At 41.0% G+C, this 18,921-nt stretch overlaps 1 protein-coding gene across 5 annotated transcripts in view; it reads right to left on the bottom strand.

The window, feature by feature from the left end:
- LOC147753022 (frequenin-1-like) overlaps nucleotides 1-18,921 on the bottom strand; it is a 132,250-nt gene that overhangs the window by 20,828 nt on the left and 92,501 nt on the right. For all 5 annotated transcript variants that reach the window (XM_086969851.1, XM_086969854.1, XM_086969853.1 and 2 more), the window contains one exon: nucleotides 496-634. In XM_086969851.1, coding sequence (XP_086825977.1) covers nucleotides 496-634 — 139 coding nt within the window. The remainder of the gene's footprint in view (nucleotides 1-495; nucleotides 635-18,921) is intronic.

The following is an 18,921-nucleotide window of genomic DNA, read 5'->3' on the forward strand; positions in this document are numbered from 1 at the left end:
AAATCGAAGACGACGCAGTTTTATACTTGGCGCCCGTTATTCAAGCGGCGAACGGAGGTGAAAACTTCCGCCTGCCTACAAACGGCAGTTTGTCATGAATCGCTTCATAATTGTAATACCGCTACAATCCATAATTCAACTAAAGCTGAGAGACGTGTTTTTTTGTTTACATAAGCTGTTTAGAAGATCATACAATTGTACAGGCGACAATACAGAAATCAATGGATTTTCAGCCATCATTTGTGTTTAAACAAGCCTGTAACGAAGTCGTGCTACTTCTTCAGGAATATTCTTATAAATAAGTCTTTTTTTTTTTTAATCATCGCTATGACATATTGGTTCAAGGTAAAATATACATAGAAGTGGTGGCGGTAGAAAACAGCATTTTAGATGTTTATTTAAGCATTAGATGCGCAAGTAGAATAATGCTTTTAGAAGGATGTTACAATCTTCTAGCGCATCAGTAATATGACAAATCGTACCGCACGAACCTACCTTGTTTTCGTCGAACACCCTGAAGACAAGTGACGCAAACTTTGAGGGGTCTCCCCGGGGGAAGAACTGTTTATAAATCCGGAGGAACCCCTGCTCTGTGAGAAGACCGTCTGGACAATCTTTAAGGAACCCTTTGTACCTGAAAACGAAGCACACAGCACAGAGCCCCCAAAGGATATGTTAATCAGTCACAACGGTCTAGTTGAGGGTTACACGGAGGAAAGGATAATCCGTAGGAGCTTAAAAATGTTTGAAACGGCACTTATCTGGAATCCTTACTTACTTATTCATAAATCTTTATACCGTTTGTCGTCAACAGGAGGTAGCCAGCCCTTTTAGATTAAGCTATTCAGTCCGATCTACTCTCGTCTCTGCTTAGCGTTTGGTGCGAAGGTTTTTTTTACCAGTTGCGCATTTTATTTATTTGGCCCAAGGCGTTGCCTCAATGGAAAAGCTTTCGTATGAACCGTTAAGTTTCGCTTTATAATCAGACAGATCGGGCCAGAAAAATCTGGACCTGATTTCGTATACTGTGGGCATCCTGTTCTGCGATGATAGTAATGATAGAAGCAAGTGCTGTACGCTTAAATATTTTGCTTGATCGAATACTATATATATATATATATGAATATATAGTATATGTATAATATGAAAAAGTGAATTACTGAGCACTTCGTGTACTGAGTTCGAGTACCGTTGAGTTGAAGCGAAGCCCTATCGAGGTATAGTCCCACATAAAAGATGATTTCGGGTGTTTTAAAGATCATGATTCATATTGCGTTATGTATATTTATATTTTATGGTGAATTGGGATTGCTGAGATTTTCATTATAAACGAAGGCGCGAGATACGGCGCCGAAACAGTGCTATAACACCTGCATTATTATAGTATTGCATTTTTTATTTCCTAAATAATTTCAGACTCAAAATCTAAATAGGTCAGCGGACAGAAGATATAGTTATATTAAAAGCGAAGCGATTCTATCTTATAAGTGTAGGTTTTTTTTGTTTTCGTATATTCTAGATTTGGCATATTCCAACTATGTCAAATATAGCGCGTTTTTAAATTGTGCAGTATATTTAATATTCTAAGCGTGCAATGACCATCTTTGTATTATCTAGTTGTAACAGTAGTAACTATACGCTCTTGGAATGGTTTCACATTGTTTTCACCAGGTTGTATTGTGAACGGGGGGCGAATATCCGATAACTGCAAATTGCTCGATCAAGTTAAATCAGTTATAATCGGTTTATTTTTCTTAAGATGGCTTTTACATTGGCTGTGCCAGCTATTGCCTGGGTTGAAATAACTTGACGGTTGACGGTTACTAATAAATCACGAATTCTTCGGTTATCGTGCACTGTTTCCCTTGCTCATGGTATTTTCTTGACGCTCCCTTCACAGACATTATGTTGACCATAAATGCAGGCCGATGCTGCGCCCACTGAAACTGTGTCTTCTCTTCGCTTGATTTGCCGGACTTCACTCTCAACTGGAGCTCAGTGAAGGCTCGGCTCTCAACCATTGCAGTACGGAGTGTTGCACAAGCTGCTCGCTTGGTCGCGTTAGCTCTAGTCCTCTATTACCGACCAAGCCTACTGGGAGGTACGGCTACGCTAGGGGCTTGCTTCAACTCCGCGAGCAGACAGCCTCAGTCAGGCTCCTTCTATGAAGAAATAGTATGGTAGTGAATTGGCTCACGCGCACAGGGAGCCAGTGTATCAAGAAATGGGAGACCTAAGCTGGTGAGCGAACTCTCTCAGGCCGCTTGTAACATAGTTGTAGGTTGGTCGAGGCTAAAGCGATTACGGGATAGTTGAGGGGTAAAACTTGTTTGATTCAGCTCTCCCTTTTGCCCCTAAACGAACTCCGTTAGCCACTCGCCACGAGAAGGTCCCCCAGTGGTTCCACTTACGTAAGGTAACACGGAAAGGCTATCTTTTCTTCTTCTCGCAGCAGCAGCAGGCCTCTTTAGTCAACAAGGCAAAATGCCATCACCGGCTTCGGTAGTCCATACACTTACCTGGCCGTTTACCGCGGTAGAGCGGCCATTCTAAGCAGTCGGACACCTATCGATTTCTTGGCAGTAGCAGTAGTAGCGAAAAAACCGGGAAAGGGAGGCAGTGGCACGCAAGCGTTCGCGCACAGTGGCTGCTAATTAACTAGATCGTCTGCTACCTATCGCTGGCTACCCCTAACAGCAGGGTTCCCTCTTCAACCTGTGGTAAATGAGGGCGACCAAATTCTTTATCTCCCATTCTATTTCTAACCATGCTATTAAGGTACGGGTTGCTCACCATTTCTAGCTATAACCGCAAATCGTGAAGGTAATATTAGGGTTACGGGAGGGGATGTACCCGTCTCCGAAAATTTTTCAAATCCTTTCCTTAACGTCGTGCTGGTTGTATGCACCCTTTACTCAAGTACGACCCGAGTGTCTGAGCTTCATACATCGTCGTACTGCCACCCCTGTTATAGATGGTTGATAACAAGACACGCATAAAGTGTGGAATCGAAATGACCTGACCATGAGGACCACATCATCACACAATGATACTACAGCTCGCCCCGTTGCCAAGGAACAATCCCTGTAGTTACTATTCGAGTTGCCCCTTTCCCAAGTACTACCAGCCTCCCACGAACGTCTAGTAGATGTGCCTTCTTCTAGCATCACAAGATCTGGGCTCTATCATAATGATTGCGGCTTTAGTGCTGCTGCTAAGAGCTACAGCCACTGACATTACTTTCTAAACAGATCGGGATCGTCATACAAAAGCTACAGTGCATTAATTTTTTCTATTTCTTTTTAATTCGTGTATTATAAAGTCCTGAAGAGCGATCTGTCCACAGTCAACAAATGCGTGTAGCAATTAAAGAGGCAGTCTGATTAATATGCTAAATGCAAGTTCGTTCATATTTCGATTAAATGATTGTTTTTGCCGCTCAGTCATTTCAATTTCAACTCCTGCGAGAAATGAATGTTATTGTATAATCATAGAGCCAGACCAGAAAGAGAAATGAGAAAGTTAAAAAAACTGTACACATATAATAAATATATATATATATATATATTACATACAGAAGGCCAGATTTCAGTCGATATATATATATATATATATATATATATATATATGTGTGTGTGTGTGTGTGTGGCACCTGTTTTTCAGCATGTTCCTTCACTGATATAAAATGTTTTACAAATTATGCATATCTTAAGCTTCTTGGAGATAGCAGATAGGTGAGCCAAGCGTTATACCGACATCCCAATAGGTTATAATAGTTTCGATAACGAATTCCCTAAAGAGGCAGAGTTTCATAACTTTCGACAAGGAACTCTATAATCAAGATAATATGCAGATTCAAATTAATAATTATAACAACTGTCATTATAATTAAGAGTGTTCCTATTACAGTGCCTTAATCCCCATTATTGGTATATATATTCGCTATCGTCATGCTACTGCACCAAGAAAAAAATTTTAATAAACCCCATACTTTTTCATTCATAAGCACCGCGGTAGTAAAAGTGGAGTTAAAAAATAGGAATCTTTAAGAAAAGATTCCTATTTTTCACCTTCCGAAAAAATTACAGAACCTTTACCATATCGCGTATGTTAATTTAATTTATGTAGGAAACTAGGTTCTAACAAACGCGCATGGCCGACAAACAGCCATACAGAGTAGAACATGCGTAGTATAGGTTGACCCATCACCGATGAATGACAAGCTATTCACATGTATTTAAATGCTCGTGTACTACGCTCAAGTAATCTCTGAAGACTAAGAAGTGCATACAATATAAATGCTGACATATTTTAATAATGCTCCGTTAAAATCGGTCACGTCAGTTCAAAGGGCTAAGGTAAAAATTTTACAAAAAGTGGTTAAAAAATGTGCAGTTTTAATAAAGCCATGTCTAATATTGATACCTCTGACAAAGAGGATTATCCAAAAAGAATTTTTCTTTGTTTATGGTTCGGCGGTTGCGTTTCACTTAGCAGACTAGCAGGGCAAGGCAGTACGGGGCTAGAGCCTAGGGCTCAAGACGATCGCAGCATCCTTAGGTGACCAAGAAATTTCAGGTGAACAAAAAGTAAGCTTAATTTTCGAGGGAAACTAAGCAAAAAAAAAGTGTAGATTGGTGCTAGCCTCCCACACTATTGCTACTAAAACATATATGGGAGGGCAAAGGATCCAGGTTAGGTGGTTTGGTAGCGATGAGCAGTATGGGCTATAGCAGAGGAAGTGGGGCAGTAGTGCAGTGGCGGAGTTGACACAGGCGTTCTTCAACAGCGATGGCAAGAGTTTTCAAAGTTTCCGACGCCTCGAGGTTTCGAGGTGAAGAGCAGCAGCACTGCTAGAAGCAAAGTGTTTGGTGGCGGCGACGATCAACGACTTTGGTCAAGCAGAAAAGTTTTATTTTGGCAGTGGCTGCAGCAGTGGAAGGGATAAACCGGCCACGGTGGTAGCTGTCAGAACAAGAAAGAACCAAAAAAATAGAAGCAGCGTTTCGGCGTAACTCATCATAATTACCGGTACCACTGACTGTTCCCAGTCTTTTCGCGCTGCGCGAGAACGGCGGTCTTCGATAACAAAGGTGATAGTGGCGTCTCGTTCTGAGAGCTCAGAAGATTTTCTAGTGGCTAAGGGAGTAAAGCGGAGTATCCGGCCCGCATCTGTCGCTGGTCCCATCGTACGCCACCATGAGGAAAAGCCCACTGCGAACAGCAGGAAGAGCAGCAGAAATGAGATCAACATTGACGATGATCTGCCTCGGGTGATTCAATCAGCTAATTCTCTCGGCCGGTTCTCAGAGTAACACTGGTAACAAGACTGGCTTCTCGTTCTAGCCAATCAAATAGCAAGCCTATACAATTTAATTCTGTTGCATTCTTCGTCTGGTTCTCTGACAGTCTTTTTCACCTTGCGTTGTCTTGCGCAAAGACGGTAGTTGGATCTCCGAATGGATTCTAATAGAAGTTGAAGTATGCCCTCGCAATGAAAGCTGCGCGGACAAACTAAGTCTAGTCTTCAAGACTCCCACTTCAAACTCCCTACCCAGCGCCGTCAATGTTGCCATTTGTTGATAAATGCTATAAGTGATTTGTCCGAAATTAATCGGCTTTCGGTTGGAAAGCCACATTTCGTTTCAGCCATACAGCCTTTACCCTTTTTATATTTTTTTCCCGAGTGGTACCGCGTTGAGCCACGACTATACTACAGTACATGCCCACATCCTTCATCGGCAGCAATTTAGGTAGTACCTTCAGTGGGCAGGATATTTAGAACTGCATCCTTTTAAGCCTTGCTTTAAACAACAAAGCGATTTAATTTAAAATAATAGCAATATAAAAATCTAAGGATAATAACCGACTACGAGGAACATTTCACTATATACCATTTTCAAAATAAACTACACTGATACCTACTAGTCGTTTAATAGCTCTACTAAGCGCAAGTGAGCGGGAAACTAAAAGACAAGATACTACTATGAGATACAGGAGGTAGACTGTTGGGGGTTGGTGGAGTGGGAAGCCCACATTGCGGCGTTAGTTGTGCTGCCAGTTGATGTCGCAAGAGGACGTTGAACGACAGGTAGTAGATCGACTTGGTTCGAGCTCTATGCTAGCTCCGTGAAACTGGATATCAGCTGCTGCTGACTCGATGCCTCAACAGGTATCCGCCAGCCCGGTCGACTCGGGCCGATTCTGTATGACAGTTATAGCAGATGCTGCTACGGCTGCGGCTGCTGTTGTTGTTGTTAGATTCGATCATCTCGTTTTCCTACGGCCGCTTGCTCGCATTTATATAATTGTGTATATTCTTCTTGTTTCCTTTCAATCGTTCCGAAGCATGTTCGCTACCTTTAGCTGCTGGCCTAGATTGGTGATATTCTCTGGTATATCTTCCTTCCACTATGGATTCTACTATGAGGGAAAGCGAGTTTGTCTTCTTCTCAGACAGAATAAGATAGCGCTAGAGAGACGAGCGAACGAGATAAAAATATGCCTTACTCGAAGGCTTTTTGGCGAGGTTAGATAGGACAGGGAACAAGCAATACAGGTAGCGCAACGGCCGCAGCAGCTCGATCGAATCATCGTACAACTTGACTAGTGTTCCGCATTCTAACGATGCAACTTTCAAAACTTCTCTGTAAAACTGACGCTGGTTGTCCACAGAACAGATGACGCTAACGTGGTTGCAAGTAACTGGGAAAGCGTTGAAACGAAATGTAATCTCAATAAAACTGCAAAGGGGGGCTTATGTCACATAGGTAGGCGATTAATAAGTACGCGATCCGAGCACAAAAAGCAAAGGGCGCCTAATATCGTTACGATAAATTAATCGAAAACTCCAACCCTCGTCATCGATACTAGTAGCAAAAGAAAAAAACATTTTAGAATTTAGCATAGATGTTTTCCTTCGAAAACTAGGGTTCACTTATTCAAATAAGCCGACCCTTACGGAAGACCTTAGACAAAAAGACTTTTTTTTTTATTTCTTTTTTAAATTATTAGAGTAACTTAAGGAATGAACACTTCATTACACTTATATGGTTTCGATGGCGCAATCTATCCTGAATCACGCCGTTAGTGCAAGTAAGTCAGAGCTGTTTTGCTTTTTTTACGTAATTTCGCTTACCAGACATTGAGTAGGATATTTGCGAACGTTACCAGTATCCAAATTAGTTATGATAGTTAATCAATGAGACCAGCTACCACTAGCTAGTGTCTCAAGATCATTGCGCGCTATTCATAAGATAGTACATTGTTAATACCTGACATTTCATGCTGGTGATTACCCGAACGTCGCAACGGTAACGAGCAACACATTCGGCAAATGATACAGTTTTAATCATACTACTTCACTTATACGAGGATAGCACACTTCACTTATGCATGGTCTTCATCTGATTCGTCTGCATCTCAATCGCGACTCAAGGTTAGCCCTACGTGCTGGGTCGGGTGTTGTTGATTACTGTGGGGCTACGTACTCATTTATGGAGTTCGCCATATTAACAACACCAATACCGTAAAACATGGAAGCCGAGCTTCTGCAAATGCCTGATGCATGGACTAGCGTCTCGACTCGTTTGCCAGCCTAGCTGTGACTTCATTTATAACTACCTTCACAAGCGACTACACGCATGCTAGCAGGACTTCTGCTAAACAGCTGCTTCAGCAGCTGCTGCAGCTGGCGTTCTTTTACTTTGTCTGCTGCTGCTTAGGGCAGTTCGAGTCTTCCTGCAATAAAAAGAAATCAACTGGACGGAAATGCGACGGCCTTCCGTTGTCACGAGTGGCCGTCAACCCTAGGCCGTCTTTGTTGTCTTTTTCGTCGCGCCACAGATCTCTCATTATGAGGTGCCTTTTTCCTTTTCCGCCTTGAAATGCCTTACGGCCAGCTGGAGTGGCTGAGACGATTAACGATAACGTTTACGAATAACGATTACGTTCTTGTATAGATACTTGTTTTACGCACGATATGGTCCTTATGTGGAAAATCAACTAACGTAAAGCGACATCAAGTTTTCCAAGTTCTAATCAACATAGTCACTACCATTCCATGAGCAGTAAACGTTGAGCGGTGCTTTAATCCTGTACAAAAGACATTATCATGTAGGCTGTACATGTCTAACCCAGGAACTAAGTAACACTAGAGCAAATAGCCAGTATTGACAGAATTCTGTGCGTTTTAAGCGCCATTCCAGAGCCTGATTTAAACGCCATTCTTTTCTATCGGTTCAACGATATGTAACCATCCCCCTATTTGTTTTAGACTAATGAGATGGCTAGCCACTACGGATGCGGGGTTGTTAACCGTTTAAGTACCGACCCGGTTACCTTTTCTGTCTAATCAGAAATCTGTCTCTGACAGGCGGCTGAAATCGGCACGCAAAATACACATACAATATTCTTCTCAACAATTTTCTGTTCTCTTCTGTCTGGGCTAGCCAGTCGATATAAACGGCTAATTCGATTAAGGGTTCATCGTAATATTGACCAAAAGTTTATCGATGTTACCTAGTCGTCAGCGGTTGATATTTATGCGTTTGAACGGACAAACACAGGTTCGTAGACTCATTTCAGCCACTATTAGTTTCCTCTAACCGTCAATAACTCACAACAAAAAAAAGTACGCATAGAAGGTTTACTTCGTGTCCAGTAGCTGAACATTTCCTGCAGCCTGAAAGAGGAGCAAAGTCAGACTACTACTAGTGCGACCCAAATTTCCCATGCTGTAGAAGGAGAGGTACAATGAGCTGGGCAAAAAAAAAACAAAATTGGGCGTCACCAATTATATATTCGTATATCCATCAGTTTCGTCATCGTCCCTGATGACGCACATACGAACTTGTGCGCACCCACATTTACACACAAATACGTATCTGTTCTGTCTTTACTTAGTTACTTACTTGAACTTACACAACATTCTACTTGGATAAATCGAAAAGGTTGAAAATGTTTGAGTATTTCTGTACTTCCGTAAAAGAATCTACGGAGTGTCGTCAACCGTGCCGAGAAGTTTTATGGCGTGTGTGTTTCCGTATATGGCGTCCACCCCAGGCGCTTGAGCAGTGTCATACTGCAGATCAGAGCGAGAACGGCTTGAAGGAATAATAAGGATACTCTTCGTAAAAAAGGAAGGTAGTTCAGATCATGGCTGTACGGTGTTAAAGCTCTATAAGGAAACATTATTGCTAAATATGGAATTACGAGAACCCGTATTAAATTGGGCCTTATATACATCTAGCGATTTGAAATTATGATTTGGTCTCCCGCTAGAGCTCGATATGACAAACTACATTGTGAAAGTTGCCCACAAGTCACTTAGTCAATATCTATTTGTATCGATCTTTGTATACTTGTGTCTTTTTAATGGGCCAAATATTTTTAATAGCTTTTAAACTAAAACCGCTATTAGATTTAGTAAACATATGATTTTGATTTTTAGGTATCTATGCTTATAGGATGATTGAATGCTAGCAAGGAATAATTACTTTAAAAGTAAATACAGTATGTTGTGCTAAAAACAAATGTTTCATAATAAAATTTCTGTTCTTCAAGGGAATCATTATGGTAAAATTCATCAAAGGCTGGTGAGGAACTGGGCGAGGAAGCTTGACGAAGCTATGGTTTGTTAACTGCGCAATTTTTTCAAGGATGTGAGGCTGAAGATCGAAGAGAGAGAGAGAGTCATTACATTCCAAAACCTCAAGCAAGACAACACGCTGTGGTAATTTTGGAAGTACGGCCGATGCCTACCTTCTTGAACGAATATGGAATTATTTAAAGTGCGTATTACAAAATCATAACGAAAGCACTAAAGATGTAGAAGACAACAACGTTTGCAACAATTTACTGGTACTTAGGTAAGCTTTACACAGGTAACTTTCAGCACGGAACGGCATCGGTCTATGTCCGGATAATAATCCCATTTGTCCCTAAGTTTAGCAGGTTTAAATTTGCACAACAATTAGTCGTCACAGACGAAGCTTGGGTGATACTATAGCTTCCACTAGAGAACGATCTTACGAAAGAACAACGTCGAGCAGGAGGAAAAGCTATTTCTGTGGTAGTGCCGCAGACATTTGGCGGACAGGTTCTACTCCTACTCGCAATGGATATCAGCGCATTTGCTTTTACGATATACTCCCCAAAAGGGAAACGATCAATTCCGCCAAATGTCCCGAATTTCCTTATGGATGTCCGGCCCAGCCATGAGCGGTCAACGACTTTGTATTGCCTCATCAGTGAGCTTCAGCCATGACTCGAACTGAGAAACGCAGAATCGACAAATTGCTTTAGGCCCATATTCGTGAGATATAAGTCCATGTGAAAATAGTTGCTTCCATGGTTTAAAGTGTGTGATAGGCAGCGCAATGTGTCCTATTATTGAATTTCTGAAACAAGCCATCGATAACGAGGTTGTGTATGACAATATAGTAACTCCGTTCAAAAGTTTAGGAAAGCTAAGTTCAAACAATAAAGAGAACTTATAGTACGTACCAAGATATCGTTACCTTAACTTACGTAGTCTGCTAATTGCCTAGGTGTTCCCACTCGCTAATTACATCGATACATATATATATATATATATATGTATACATATACATTGCATTTAGTAGCTTGCTGCGTTTCTAAAAATGAAAGCGCTGGATAGTAAAAAGAAGAAATGTCAAAACTTGTCATACATTCTAATTGACCGCGACGCGGTGATATCTAAACGACTGGAGTGTTGCCCGTCAGCGAGAGAGGTTCAGGATGTTTTCCAAAGATGAATGGACTAAGATCTAGAGCAAAGGTGTATCAAGGAACCCAAAGATACTTTGACCACAGCGCTAGAATGGTCCATAGTTGTATGTTGGTACGCATAATTGTCTTAGTTCATATTTAGTTTATTTATCGCCTGAATCCACTGTGAATCATAACCGTTTTTCTATAATAAACAATGATCACCGTTCTATTCATCAGCTAGTATATCTATTATAAACTAACAGATAAAGACTCATCTCTTTTTTATCACTTGCCATTAATGTTAGTTCCGATAGTATACTAGGAGAAAGATTCTTTGTCATATTATACAAGCGAAATCCTAATCTCATGTATCCACGAATCAAACTTCACGCACCTCGTCGGGGCCTAACTTACAAATATTGAATTCGTGATGGGAACCAAACTGATATATAAGAACGCCCGGAAAACGAAAATATAATGAATGTCTCGTTGAAATATTTGCGTCAGTTTAATAGCTGGCATAATAATCAATTATTATTCATTATTATTCAATAAATTTAAGCAAGGAGAAGTGTTTCAATAAAACTCTCTGAGAGGATTGCAAGAAATAATATAAGAGTAGCACTTTTATGTGTATGTTATCAGTAGAGGCCAACGAAACTTCCCTTTTTACTGGTTGAACTGTTTGTCTTTGTCCTATACAGTATTAAGAACAAGAGAAATCATAAAATGTGGCTACTTAAAGAAATTTAGAGGTACATCGTTATTCTTTGCGGAATTCGTTTTAGTTGACAGGCAATCCCGTAAAAAATTGTGTTTCGCAAATATTAGGTCTTTTGCCAGACATTTCCGGAACGATTGGCGCCATGTTTGCCATCAAACAAGCTTACGACAGATACAACTGTAAAATATCAATGTATTTAACATATGCGCAAACATTGATATATGTCTCCTATTCTCCAAGGGTGCCTATCAGCCCGACAGTCACAACAAGTACTTTCTAGTTAGAACGGGCTAAATAACGAGTAGCAAAGATAAAAATGCCACTTGCTTTGCTTTCGGTCTGGAGAGGTATCGTCATTTGTATTCACACCTTCGGCTTCATCATTATCCCCCTCGTTGTTTCGACCGCTGACCAACTGCTGGTGTCCTATAGCCGACGAAACATCTAAAAGACGCAACAGCCAGCACTAGACGCCTAGGCTAGCAGACGCTGGCTAGCTCGAAGGCAGGGTAGAAGGAAGCGAACCGAGTCCAAAGAATGGCGTGTCCTAGCAACGCAGAAAGCGACTCAGACCAAGAGACTTTCGGTTGCTTCTGTTGTTCCCTTTGTGCCTAACTAACACGTTCCAGCAAGCGTTTGCCCTAGCTAACGGTGCGAATTATGCAAAATTAATTAAGTTAATGAACCTCCGTCGTCGTTATCCTCCTGGCTATTGCTTTTCATTGCTAGTGGGACCCGTGCGAAATCTTTATCGTACTGCCGCTATTACGACCGGGTGTGCCTTCGAAGGAGAAGACCCCGTAGGCGTCTCCCGGCTAAAAGACGAATCCGGGAGTGGGGTTAGATCCTCTGCGTACGGAACGGAGCTACCGCTTCGCGCCACGCTTGTTTGGGAGTAGTGACCCCTTTTATGTTACCTTCTGTGTATCTCTGTGTTTGTATATGTTTATATTGTAGGAAATTTTGGAAATGTATATCTGTTGAAACCATGCGTTTTTTAGTCGCTCTGCCTGTTAATATCTCTACGTCTCATCTGTAATGTGGTCTGTACAGTTACCAGCGCTCGCTCGCAATTCCTCAAAGGCCTCTGGGATTTAAGGTAACTGCAAACGCTCCCGGACGAGCAGCATGCGGGCAACTACTGCCATCTATAAACCCTTGCTGGCGTGGGTACGAGCGGTATTAGGAGCTGTCCGGTAAAACAGTGGTCCAAATTAAATTGCGAAGAAGGTAAAGAGATCTTTATCAAGAGAGGGCATGGCCAACGAGAGAAAACTGAAAGACGGCAGATATTTTGCGCGTCTTGCACTCCTTCGTTGGTGCTTTTCTAATCGTTATCGTTCGAGATCTATGGTAGGTGTACATGGACGGGTAAATTTGCTGTTACAGTCGATATGGTGTGAGATTTCTGTTCTCGATGACTCAGAATGAGTCATATATATATGAATCATAGTCGGAACTAGAGAAGCAACTCCTTAAATATCTGTATGTGAGTCGCTGACGGCGGGCGCTAAGCTTTTGTGTTAACTCTATATACTTTTATTTTCAACATCGTTGGCTATTTCTACTGTGTAGAGAATTCCTAGAAATCACCTCGTTGGTATAGCATTAAGAACTGCTCCCCTCATCATAAATCCTAACCGAGGTGGATTTTATTTAACCTATTTGGATTTCCTTCAGCAAACAATGGAAAGGCATAACAAACGATATCTCATAATAATGATTTGTCAGTGCTGAAAATTGAACCATCAGTAGTTGCTTCCTTATGCTTTCCATGGCGACGCACCCAGCGAGATGCGCATTGGACACCTAGGCCGCGCCTTATCATCGTAACAGTTGAGAAGAATATTCTGACATCCCACATTATAAGGCGCGTTCGATAAGAGATGCTAAGCTTAGATGAGGCGCATTTACCTATTTTTTGTGCGACCCTTTGAAGGACGACCTGTAGAATTGTACTGGTGGGACATAGTCCCAACACGTAGTCCGTTTATGGATTCTCCATTTAGCTTTGAATCAGCGCAATTTGCTGTTAGCCTTTGCTACGCTGCGTGTCTCTAGAGATCCGGACGTGAAACTTTGGCCCGCGCTGGCTTGCTTCAGAAAATCGGAACCGTCATTAAACACTGACACGGCCATACGTGCTCTCGCGCAAACCTAGTATTTTGCATTTAAGCCCTGTGCATATCTTCTGTCCTGTCGTATCATACGTTTCTCAACATTGAAGTGATTCGGTTCCAATGCCCTTCTAAATTTTACCTTTTGCGGGTTAAGTAAAACGCGCGCATTCAAATTATATTCTACACAAATGATCTATTATAGACTCTTATATCTATTGTATAGTTCTATGTATATATATATATATCATCTAGTTCTATTATATAGTTCAAGGACGAACCGTCTCCGCTGACGTCTTGGCCATATTGCAAGTAAGCGCTAGTTACCTCCATTCATTAACTTGCTATAGCGGGTTTTCAAGCAATGATATCAGATGAAGTAAATTGCAAGATCTGATCCTGATATTACGGCTATGGCCATGAGCTAATTTTGTAATATCCGCTAGTAAATTAGATGTGTTCAGGTAAAAAGCAGATGCTATATTCTAGTCCATTGGGCCACAACAGAGTGTCAGGTAGGGAAGATGTCGAATGAAATAGATCTTGCCTAACGCTTCAACTTTTCCTAATAAGAGCCTGCATTTTGCGCACTACCATACCATCGAGTAGTTAAATACATTTATACCAAACCGATACATTTGATGACTCAAGGCTCTATATAATTTTACATACATTAAAAAATTAGGTTTTTTAAACGGAAGTAGCACAATTGTCACGGGAAATCTTTTTTATATAGCGTTTCAATCACACCGAGGCAAGGACGTATTGTATCCCGTAACTACAATACACAATCGTACTAAAATTACAAACAAACTGTTATTCAGAACCTGTTCACCAAGTGGATCTTCCTAGTCCTCAAAACCTGCTGACGTTCGAAAAAACATGCAGCTGATTCGCTCTATAGAACCAGCCTTAAGAGTATGTGTCTCGGTGACTGTCGGTAGACAATGAAATAACCAACACAGATGTTTACTCTAGAGGAAAACTACTGCTAAAAGCCGGTCACGCGGGTTCGTCAAGGTTAGGTAGAACCAATCAGTTTGTGTTGACACTTTAAAAAGTTTAGACAGAACTAAGATGTAAGCTGCACCATTGGCTGCTAGTCCTAAATGGACATAGCTAACGAGACGCTGAAGATATAAACAAGGTCCCGTATATTTTTGCGGAAAAAAGGAGGCTCTCGGTAGATTTTAAATGTAGTTACACTGCCTCAAACACGCTCTGTAAATGTTCGAATATGCCATAGTTGCGAGCCGGCACATCTATTACCTAAGTACATCTAACTCACTTAATTCGATGGGGAAGTACGTGTATACTTTGACGATTTGCGAGGCACTATTTGTTCGGCCCAGTTCTCGAGACTGAGTATTCGAGAAGCTCGGTTAATGTGTGTCTGTGTGTTTACGTATCTACCTCTGGCAACAAGAGTAAACATTCAAGGCCAACTTCGCCATGAAGATTTTTAGGTGATTTTAGATGCAGTAATAGTAGGATGATCATGTATGAAGACACTACACTAATGATGACTCTTGCGTGCGATAGTATATTTGTGAAAAACTCTACAAAGAAGAAAATAGAGAATTTTGCTGTAACCACATTAACATACATATATGCTTTTACCTGAAGCTTCTAACACGAATAGAGGATTAATTTCGAAAAATTACGCACCGCTTCTCAACGGCTACAGTAAATCCGGTACTTAGTTAGTTGTTATTTCAATATACTTTAGTAATATATCACTATCAAGTCCTTTTTTCACTAATATCAATTCATTCTCTAAATAGACTAGTCTTTATGTTCACTTGATATTCTGCCGACAAAAACGCTATTTTTGTACTGCTTTGTGATACGTACATAAACCGGACACCGAGACGAGCGCTGAATCTACATTACGTGGGCGGAAAGTTTAGAACATCTATGAGGGTCGAGCATAGCCCTAGTCATTGAAAGAACCTTTGCATGTGCTAGACTCGGATATGGAAGGATCTGGGCAGGATTCAATTCTGATGCAAGTTGGGGCAGAAAAAAACAACGGACGTTATACGAATGTGTGCTTGTGGTTCGCTGTGAATTTCACTCAGTGATAGTAATGGCGGTGTCAGCTCCGTAAAATAGACCAATGTCACTAATGAACACCATATTTCGGACTGCTCCGAATGAAACTGAACGAAAAATAGCGCAGAAACGCACATAGTTGATCTCTGAAACTACTCAGCCTGATGTTAGACACATCTTAGGTATTGTCTAACCATCCACTAGTGGTTTGGTGCCTTTCTCCTAGAGGTCTGTGCATACTGAAGTTGCGTGCTTCGTCTATGAGGCTGAAGCTCGTAATGACGCGAGAAAATTCATACTTAATCATCAATGCCTGCGAGGCGCGATCGATGCATAGCTGAATTGCGGCAGAAGTCTATTACCAAATTATCGGTACATTGATGAGCAAAAGCTCCGTCCCAGTTGGCATACCTGACACGTAACGTACGTAATTTAGATTTAGCTCTCACGTATTATGTGACATCAGATATGTGCATTTCTATCAAATGGCCAACTGGATGATCACTAAACAATAGAATGCTTGTCTGAATAATGCATATGAACATTTAATGTTGCGAATACCTTCGCTTGCTAGTGAAGAAAGTATATGGCTTATGGCGACCAAATTCACGTTGTGAGTCCTACAGTTTAACCCGTCTTATGACCTTTTAAACAACAACTTACTTATCTTTTTATACAGTAGTGCTTTAGCATATACGACTATATATATATATATATACATATATATATATATATATATAGACGACTGGCAAATCGTATCTGACGTTGTGATGTCTACTACACATTTTTTTCGTGAACGTTTTCTGCTTATACCAACGCTGCCGAATTCTTTTAACAAACGTATTCTTATGGAAGTGACTTTTAGTTATCCGTACCTTTCCTTACAAAGTCCATGCATGGGTAACGAATAAATTTACTAATGAAAGCTTTTTCTTATTTCTAATTCCCTAATTTTTCGAAGAGAAATTATCAACAACAAATGTTAGTTTTTTTGCCAGAACCTGTTAATTCGAGTCTCTCCGTTTCATCGGAAAGAGGCCGCTCTATTATTTGCTATGGAAAATGACCTAAAGCGTCATCAAAATCAATTATGTATCATTGTTGTTAAGGTTATGTATTAAAAGGCAAAACAGATACTGAAAGAAGACGATCTTCATTTATTTCTTGTTAGTCCAGACTTCCCGGATAAACACAATAACAATAATACTGGCAACACGAGGTGCCAGAGCACAGCTGTGCGTCGAAGGTCCTTAGTTCATAATGACTCGCTGCTGTCCGGGCACCTGAGGCGACTACGGAGAGATAAGATGGGTGATACATCGGTAAAAAGCCATACAACGCAGCCCACATGTTGCGTTGACGAGGACAAATCTGTTTCGTTTGGACAGAATCCGAGCGGAACTGTCCAACTGTCCAACTGCGACAAGGGAGGGAATATGGGAAGGCGTCTCCATAGGTCCAATGCTAGAAAACGAAAAACCTTCTACCTTAATGTGGTTGTCTCCCTGACGTCAAAGCATCACTCTTTCGCAGTCGTAGTGACTGGTGGACACATCTTTCTAAGCAGTTGATTGATGATGGCGCCTGCATCGGCCAACGTGCAAATAAGTGCTTAGTTTCAATATAACGCAAAATAACGAACCGGAAGCTTCAACAATCGATAAATAAAAGCGCTTCTTACATAAACGTATAGACACAGTAGCATAGTACAGACAATAGAGTTTGTTATTGTGTCACAACAATCGACCGTTTCGTCGATAAAACATTTATGTAGCTCCGTTGAAGTGTCTGCCTCGGTATCATTCAATATACTACCTCCGTCGGTGGTCAATGTTGTACTTCGCTTGAAAATCATCGAAAAGAAGCTTGCGTTTGTATTGCAAGTACGTTCACCCCATCTAATGATCTTTGTTTTCTTTGGAAGTTATTTACACTTACGTTGTGCATATTGTTATTATGTATATGATGGCCGCCTAAACTTCTTTTAGCTTCAAATTTTAAATTAGACTTGATATTGAATTCCAAGGTTCAAGATCAATTATTATTAAAGCAATATGCAACGAAAAAAACTGCGTAACAGCCTATGTAAGCCATACCCAATACATCACGCAGGAAAAAAGGAATACTCATATGTCTGCGCGTTTGTTGATTGAAGAAGTTAGATGCAGATGAACGATAGCTCTCGTGCCGCTTTGGAAGTTCTGATCGCAGTTCCAAAGCGCGGACGGTGGCATCCAAAGTTGGATGTGCGTTATCAAAACGCCCCAGACTTGTCACATGAGTCGTTCAATAACAGATTCACAATGAGGAACGAAATGTGTCTTACGAAGGAATACATAACGAAATCATGTGCTCGTTGAATTAAATTGGATATTGCGTTAAATTGATTACAATTAAGTTCTTCCTTTCACATTGTCAACTGGTCCATAGACATTGAGCCCCTTACAAGACCTCCCGGACAATAATAAAGATCTTTAGTGCTAAAAACGATCTTCACTTTTCGAAGCGACTTTTTACTATGAATTGCTATAAAAAGCAATCAGATATACTATTCGTTAAACACAAGCTCGAAATGAAGAGAAATTAAAGATACACTAAGTCATACACCTAACAATAAAACTTGCAAAACTTGTCTCCTCACAAGGCAGGGTTGGATTGACAAAGATTCCTCAGACGCATTACTACTACTACTACTACTACTACTACTACTACTACTACTACTACATGATCTAGCTAGCGAAAACTTACCACAGGCTCATCTTTCATCAACAAAAAACTTTACCTCCCAGGATGCATATATCCCACATAGCATAAGTTGCAAAAAGTTGTCGGAACTTGTTATTATGCAAAGAGTTTGAGAAAGAATCCGTGCGACAATGTCCGCAACAGTTATTAAAGAGACCCTCAAATACAGTATTTTGCCAATAAAATCGTTGCAAGACCGAAGTTATATGAATAGCATCGGGGTTGAAGCTACCTTGCCGATCAATTTTATCACAGCTGCTAAGTGTTGAATCAGGCAAATAGTCTAGTGTGCGTTCAGAACCAATGCCGCTGAAATGCTTCTGTATCGACTCAAAACGTACCTACGGAGCACCATGGAACACACTACGAGAAGCAGATCTATACGTGAAGTTTCGAAATAAGGAGGACTCGTCGTCTAGCGGATAGTCCTTTCGCAGCTCTGGATCGCGGGACTTGTGGTACGTTCTATGGCATTTAAGGCTACAACAAACCAGTTATGCCTAACGAGAGTGTATCTACCTGCGTGTATCAATTGGGCGATCACAA

The sequence above is a fragment of the Varroa jacobsoni genome, unplaced genomic scaffold (genome assembly GCF_002532875.2).
Source record: "Varroa jacobsoni isolate VJ856 unplaced genomic scaffold, vjacob_1.0 scaffold_797, whole genome shotgun sequence".
In the NCBI taxonomy this organism is placed as follows: Eukaryota; Metazoa; Arthropoda; class Arachnida; order Mesostigmata; family Varroidae; genus Varroa; species Varroa jacobsoni.